The following is a 7,761-nucleotide window of genomic DNA, read 5'->3' on the forward strand; positions in this document are numbered from 1 at the left end:
GGAACCATGAAATTATGAAATTATCAGTAAAAACAAAACAAAACCACACTTAAAATGACTATTTAAAACATTTTTTAAAAAATTGATCAGTGAGAAGCTAAAAACAGATTTAAACAAATCTCGGTGTTCTACATTTCTGGATAGGGATTGCCTTAAGCAAAAAACGTGTTCAGCAGGTCCCGAAAAGAGTACAGGGAAGAAGCCAGCTAGGCATCAATAGGCAGGGAGTTCCGAAGCATGGTTGCTGCCATGTCAAAATAGTGATTTATTACAAATGCAGAATGAGTATTATGTGGCATCTGTAATGATGCCAGTTCTGCAGGTCGAATATATGGGACATATGCTTTTGGGTGTGTTTAAGGGAAGGGACTTTACCTCTTCAGTGTAAAATGAACGCTGCTTTCCAGGTTCCACTCAAACACGGCATATCCCTGAGGAGAGTCCCAGCGGCTTCCACCTGCAGAGCGTCTCCAAATTGCTGCTCATTATCAGTTGTGTGTAAGTGATTCTTCAACCTGGTCTGTCAATTTCCTTGTTCTATTACTGCGCTCTCTCCCCCTCCCTCCATTTTAGTCTGCAGTCTAGTAGGATTACAATAGTGTTAAGATTTCTTTATTTTATTTTTTGGTAAATTGATCCCTCCCACCCAGATTTTGAGGTCTCCCAAGTCCATTCCCCTCACCCTGAGTCAGGTCCGCATTCCTGGGAATCCTAGGAAGTGTTTTGGCATTGATAGATGTTGAACAGGGAATGGTTGTTATGTGGGCAGGGGAAGAGATGGGGTGGGGCAGATGGGGGGGGAGACAAAGCAGCTGTGGAGAGGATTGCGGAATGAACTGCTTCTTTGCCAAGAGTCAATTGGGGAAAAGATTTGCGATGTGATGGTATGCCCTCCTCCTCTCCAGAGAAAAATGGTGTGGTCTGTTTTTGCGCAGGAAACATGGGAGTACACTCTGCAACACACATGCATTTAAAGTTGTTGTGACGATAATATGTTTTGCTCCGTTTGTGGCGTTTCCTGTTTTTGGTTGAGTTTGGAGACCTTTTAGTTGTGGACTGGTCCGGCTGTGAAGGCAATAAGTTGTACCAGCTGAATTAAAAGCAAGGGAAGCCCCATCTTCCATTACCTCCCCACCTTAAAATTCACCCACCCAGCATTTTAAAATGCCGCACCTGTTGTTGGTCTGGAAGAATGTTTACATTCATATTTTTTTAAGCAGAACTGTGTTTTTAAATAAAATAAAATAATGCCAGGTAAATTGAACTCTACAGAGTTTTGGAATGACTTGACCATTTGCTGAATAAGACTCTGAACGAACACAGACAAATGTGTGAATCTAGGAACTCATCTGCACTATACATTTAAAGCAGTGTCATACCACATTAGAATGAATCTTTATTTGCGTCAGCCATCGGCCATAGCAGTAAAACAATACAATATACAAAGAATAGAAATAAAAGGTCAATTATATAAAATACATTTTGGGGTTTTGAATCAATAATCAAATTGATTGCCCCATCTAAAAACCTTGCAACCTTAGCTGTCACCTGCTCATCTTGATCTGCCAAGAGAAAGGACACGGTGGCAGTGGTTGGGCAACCCGGAATTTACAATAAAAGAGGGGTGATAATCTCATTCCTCAAGTCTTTATAAAGAGTGCAAGCCAGAAGGGCATGCGCCACCGATTCGAGACGGCCATCTCCACAGGGACATAAGTGTTTTTTGTACAGAATCTGTTGGAATCATCCCTCAAGTACAACCAAGGGCAATACATTCAATCTTGTGAGTGTAAAAGCACGTCTATATTTTAGAATAGCTAGGTTATGCAGATAGGGTGCCAGAAAGTTGAAATGGGAAGGTGGAAAATAGTCATACCATGGGCAAAATTTCCTTATTGTGGCCAAGTTGTTCTGATGCTCGATATCATTTAGGCACTGACAAATTAGACTGTTTGCTTTACTAAATCCCAAAGTGAGTAGCTGTTGTGGTGATAAACCACAAGAGTGAAGTTTTTGACAGACAATTTTAGTCCAGGCGCTCTTAAATTTTTGTGCCCACCCCTACTCCCCTCCTGGAGCTACCATTCCCAGAGTGGCCTAACTATCAACCCTTCTTTAAAGAGATAATTGGGAATTATAGCTCTGGGAGGGGAATAGAGACCACCTAATAACTCACAGTGCCCTTAAAAAATGACAGCTCCCAAGAAGTAATAGTACCACTCGTATTCTGGCCTTGGTCAGACCACACCTGAATGCTCTGTCCAGTTCTTGTTGCCAAAATTTAAGACAGATGTTGACAAGCTGGAACGAGTGCAAAAGAAGGCAACCAAGATGGCCAAGGGTCTGGAAACCAAGCCTTATGAGGAACAGTTGAGGGAGCTTGTTACGTTTAACCTGGAAAAGGAGATTGAAAGGAGATACGATAGCCATCTTCAAATATCTCAAGGGTTGTCACATGGGAGATGGAGCAAGCTTGTTTTCTGCTGCTCTGGAAGATAGGTCTTGCATCAATGGCTAGCTGAAAGCCTAGCTACAAGACTGATTTGACTGGCATGCTGTACAGACTTGGGTGCTTTGTTTGGTTCAGTTGCGATTTCTCTCTACAAGCTGATGGCTCAAACAGCGCCACCTGCTGGTGGAAACCACCACCATCCGAGGCTTTGCCATCTAAGTCAGGCTTCCTCAACCTCAGCCCTCCAGATGTTTTGAGACTACAATTCCCATCATCCCTGACCACTGGTCCTGCTAGCTAGGGGTCATGGGAGTTGTAGGCCAAAAACATCTGGAAGCCGAGGTTGAAGAAGCCTGATCTAAGTCCAAATACATACCGGTAGCCTTTTGAAGCTGGGGGGGGGGGGAGGTTCTGCAAATGAGATAAATCAAATATATACCCTTAATTTGCATACCAGGTTTTGATAGATATAAAGCCTTTGTTTTTGTACGTGCAAGCAGTTGTTGCTTATTGGTTCTGTTTTTGTTTTTGTTTTTTATGGTGCTCAGGAATTGGGCAAGAGAGTATTTATTTTCATTTTCCTATTATCTTTCTACCCCACCTTTCCTCCCAAGGGGCTCATGGTGAAGGCATGAATGGTTCCCCCTTCTATTTTATGCACACAACAGCCCTGTGAGGTAGGCTAGGCTAAGAGTCTGGGCCAAGGTAACCCAATGAGCTTCCTGACTTTAGTATAGATTCGAATGCTGGCCTCTCCCAGGTCCCTGTTCCAACATGCTAGCTACTACGACACATGGAAACAATGTCCTTGTTGCTGAAGGGTAGACCGGTGACCCTGCAGGGGAAGGGTCCTAAGGCTCCTGGATAACAGCCAGAAACTAACTGCTCCTCAAAGATGTTTTCTTCCCCACCCCACGTGCCTAGTTTTTCTTCTCATTTTGCATAAACTCCCCAAGGAGCTCTGTGGTTTTGCCTCTTGACACTGAGTGCTGGTTACATACTGCCTTTGCTATCCTAAGCTTCTCAGGATTTGGAGTTAGCTGTGCCCTCTGATACGTGGCATGATGAGGGCTGTGCGCCCCCCTGCCCCTTGCCCCACTGCTGCATCACCAATGTTGGGTGTCTTCTTCTCTCCTCTTCGCATGCTCTGCAATCCCTCTCCCCAATATGTGTCTGTTCTGTGTCCTTTAGAAGAACTCCCCCCCCCCCTGCAGTTTTCTCCTCTCTCAACTCTGGTTGTGTTTCTAACCTTCGCCTCCTCCATCTTTTCTCTTCCCTGCTCCCATTAGGATTTGTTTCAGGTACCGTCTCCTCCTACTTCTTCTTCACCTGATTTCCTCTCACCTGCCTCCTTCCGCCTCCCGGCCTGCTGGACTTTTGCTTTGCTTTTTTTCTTCTTTTTAACGCTGTCTGTCTGATCTCTGCTCAGATCCTCCTGGGCTGTGCTTCTTTTTCTTCCCTTTTTCGTGCCCTTTTGTTGCTGCTCCCCAAAACTTAACAAAGAACCCCTCTTTTCCATTCAGCTCTCAGGTGAGGGTGGCTCTAGCTGTGCTGTGTTATTTCTGTCCTGCTTTAGAAAGCTCACGCAGCTTTTTCCACCTGGGCTGAAAGATGCCTGACACTCGGGCTTATTTTAGCACAATAAACCTTACCACAAAAAAAAGTTCTGGGAAATTAATTGTGGGTTAAAAGAATTTGAATGTGTACTTCTCAGAGCTTTTGGTGTCATTACCGGTAATCTTTTCTGGAATGGCAACCTGAGTCAATGGTTATTTACACTAGCAACAGTGCCTTGTCACAGAATTGAAGCTAATAGAGAATTTTGCAGTGGGAATTGCCTACCAGCTTAAAAAAAACAATATTGCCCATATTTTGAAGGGGGTGGAGTCTAAGAAAGCTTAGTTGGCAATTCAACCAGACTCATTTGATACTATTGAAAAACCAAACTAAAAGTCAAACATATTATTCAAATCTGCAACTTGTATAGGGTATTTAAAAAAGAACATTCTGAAATAGCTGCTTAGACAATGTAGAATTGGAAAACCTGTTGCTCTGACAATCTTTTTCAGACTCCAGCAACAAAATTGTACACATAAACAATTTGTGGAATTTGCTGCCAAGGAGTGTGGTGGAGTCTCCTTCTTTGGAGGTCTTTAAGCAGAGGCTTGACAGGCATATGTCAAGAATGCTTTGATGGTGTTTCCTGCTTGGCAGGGGGTTGGACTGGATGGCCCTTGTGGTCTCTTCCAACTCTAGGATTCTATGATTCTAAGATGAGAGGAGAGGGCAGCAAGAGAGGAGGGTGTCTCCTTTTCTGACTTCTGAGATCCCCCTGCTCCATCTGATCAGTTTTAGAAAGGAGGAAGGAGGGGAGCAAGTCACTCCCAACAAGGGGACAGGTTCAGCCCAGGGACTCTTGACTTACCAAACTCCCAGTACTGTATGCATGTTGCGTCAGAAGGGTGGGGGCTGTGGGCTCAGCATCTCCTACAAGGTGGGCTTATCCCCACCTTACCCCCAAATCTGCTTTACCCACAAAGGCTCAAGGTGGCTTACAATAAATGCTGGGGTGTAAGGCGGACCAGATGTTTCTATAGTGAATACTTTATGTCACCTCAATGTTGAAACTGGGGCATGTTTGATCATGAATAAGATATCCACGGTGCATCCATAGAATGGGTTCAGCATGCACAAATGCATAGGGCTTCATTTCATCACATAAAAAGGACAGTGAGTATCTGTCTGAGGCTTTTCAGAAAATGGGCCCTCCTAGTTGTTGGGGCTTCGTGTCTTAGTTGGAGGAAGGGCCCCAGTCCAGGTTGCATGCCTTTCATTTTTCTTCTTTCCCTCTCCAGTCTGGTGCTTTTGGTAATCCTCAACATGATGCTGTTCTACAAACTCTGGATGTTGGAATACACTACTCAAACCCTCACAGCATGGCAGGGTCTACGGTTACAGGAAAGGTAACACACCCTACGAGTGAAATTTCACTCTCTCCCTCTTGTGGCCAAACCACCATCGAAACCGAATAATATATTTAAAAAATCTGCACCGCCTTCCAGGGCTTATCTTTCCTTCTCTGCCCTAACAGGTTACCCCAATCCCAGACTGAATGGGCCCAGTTATTAGAGTCCCAGCAGAAGTATCATGACACAGAGCTTCAGAAGTGGCGGGAGATCATCAAATCGTCCGTGATTCTCCTAGATCAGGTGAGAACTTGCATCTAGAACCCTGGTAGGGATGCGACTGAGCTTTTCCCCTGCATGCCACCAGCTGAAATCACAAACCATTTGCCAGAGGCACAGGGGGGGTGAACATGGTTCATGTTTTCTGCAGCACTGTGGAAGAGCTAATTACTCGTGGAAGGGAGATTTGAACAGAAAATAAAATGCTCCAGAATCAAGAAGATGGGAAATCATTATTTTTGAACTTTAGTTAACTTGGCTGCTGATCTTGAAGCACAGATTTCCCATCACCCTCCCCAAGAGAGCCTTGCACAATTTCTTAAACCGGAAGGTGCTATCATGGGGCTTCTAGCTTTTGCCTTGAGGGTTGCTGATTGCATAGCCTTTCTCTAGCAAATTAGAATACTGTACCTTTTGTGTGGCTGCAGACTCTCTCTCTCTCTCTCTCTCTCTCTCTCTCTCTCTCTCTCTCTCTCTCTCTCTCTCTCTCTCTCTCTCCCCGGCACCCATATGTCTTTCTGTGCTGTAACATAATAATAATAATAATAATAATTATTATTATTATTATTATTATTATTATTATTATTATTATTATTGGTCAAGTACATTTTCCAACATACTTGGAATTTCTTTCGGCTACATTGCAATTAACTCTGGTAGCATAGATTGACTCTATTGTAGGCAAGCTAGCACCAGTTACCCTTTCTGCAATTCTTACAGCTCGTTGGAGCCCTTTCTTGTCTGTCTTAGAGGCTGTACCATACCGAGCAGTAACAGAATTACAGAGAACCGTTTCAATGATGCTTCTGTAAAATTGGATCAACACTTCCTGGGGCAATTTAAATTTCCTTAGTTGATGCAGTAAATACATAGTTCTGGTGAACTATGGTGAAGTGTTAACTCCGCTCCCGCACTAAATGCACACAGCTAGTGGCTCTGACCCACCAATTTGCTTTCTCTGTGTGTAGAGCAGGCATCCACAAACTTCGGCCCTCCAGATGTTTTGGACTACAATTCCCATCATCCCTGACCACTGGTCCTGTTAGCTAGGGATCATGGGAGTTGTAGGCCAAAACACCTGGAGGGCCGCAGTTTGGGGATGCCTGGTGTAGAGCATATCCCAGTGTGTGGTGACTTGGAGAGCCATATAAGTGCGGCACCTAAAGGCATCATTCACCTCAGAGCAATCAGCAAGCAGATGTTCGGCCATCATGCTTGACACATGTGAGATAACTGGACCCATGTGCGTGTGTGAGGGAGATAGCTATTGTTTTTAAGGCAGCAAAACTGTGCAGTACCCTCACTTGGCAAGCTGTAAGGACATGGGTTCTTGCCATCAGGAAAGGAAAGCCCTCAGAAAAGTGGGCACTTCAGGGAACCTCTGCCTACAAAACTACATCAGCTGCGGGAGCTGTTCAATTTCAGTTGCATCTCCCTTTGCTTGTGTGGAGTTTCTTCCGTTAAAATGAACAGGGAAGGCGGAAGATTTATACGATCTGAGAAGAAGCCAGAGTACGGTTTAACAGTAATGGAAAGCATTTATGTAATGATTTAATTAGAATAACCCGAGAGGATGGCAAGTGGAAGTCTTAAGATCAGGATAGGATCAAGTATTGAATGTATGTCTGTTGGTTTGTTTTATCAGATTTATTTGTTTTTGTTAAAATATTTGGTGGTTCATGATTTGTTTTGTTTTGTTTTGTTGTTTTGTGGTGTTTTGTTGTGTCTGTTATTAGATATGTTTGCTTGCTTTTTATTGGTATGTATTGATATAATTGATATAATTTTCAATAAAGGTTATTTTAATTTTTTAAAAAATGAACAGGGAAGTCTGTACTGTATATGCAAGTTTGTTTGTTTGTTTGTTTGTTTGTATTTATTTATTTATTTATTTATTTATTTATTTATTTCTACCCTACTTTTTCCTGGATCCGGGACCCAAGGCAGCTTATGAAAATTAAAATGGAATGCTAAAAAAAATCATGCAAAAGATGATAGTTAGAAAGCAACTGAACTATAACTGAATTAAAACAATGTCAAAAGCAAATCTATTAAAATATGGATTGCAAAAGAAACAGCACAGCAGTATTTGAAAGCTTCCCTTCCCTTTTTTTGGTCTTGCAG

The 7,761-nt window shown here is 43.1% G+C and overlaps 1 protein-coding gene across 12 annotated transcripts in view; it reads left to right on the top strand.

Moving 5' to 3' along the window:
• The window catches only part of GRAMD1B (GRAM domain containing 1B), a 157,609-nt gene that overhangs the window by 145,334 nt on the left and 4,514 nt on the right, over positions 1-7,761 (top strand). For all 12 annotated transcript variants that reach the window (XM_088657702.1, XM_088657703.1, XM_088657704.1 and 9 more), the window contains 3 exons: positions 408-498; positions 5,308-5,415; positions 5,544-5,661. In XM_088657702.1, the coding sequence (XP_088513828.1) occupies positions 408-498; positions 5,308-5,415; positions 5,544-5,661 (317 nt within the window). The remainder of the gene's footprint in view (positions 1-407; positions 499-5,307; positions 5,416-5,543; positions 5,662-7,761) is intronic.

This window comes from Zootoca vivipara, chromosome 14 (assembly GCF_965207765.1).
Source record: "Zootoca vivipara chromosome 14, rZooViv2.hap1.1, whole genome shotgun sequence".
Classification (NCBI taxonomy): Eukaryota; Metazoa; Chordata; class Lepidosauria; order Squamata; family Lacertidae; genus Zootoca; species Zootoca vivipara.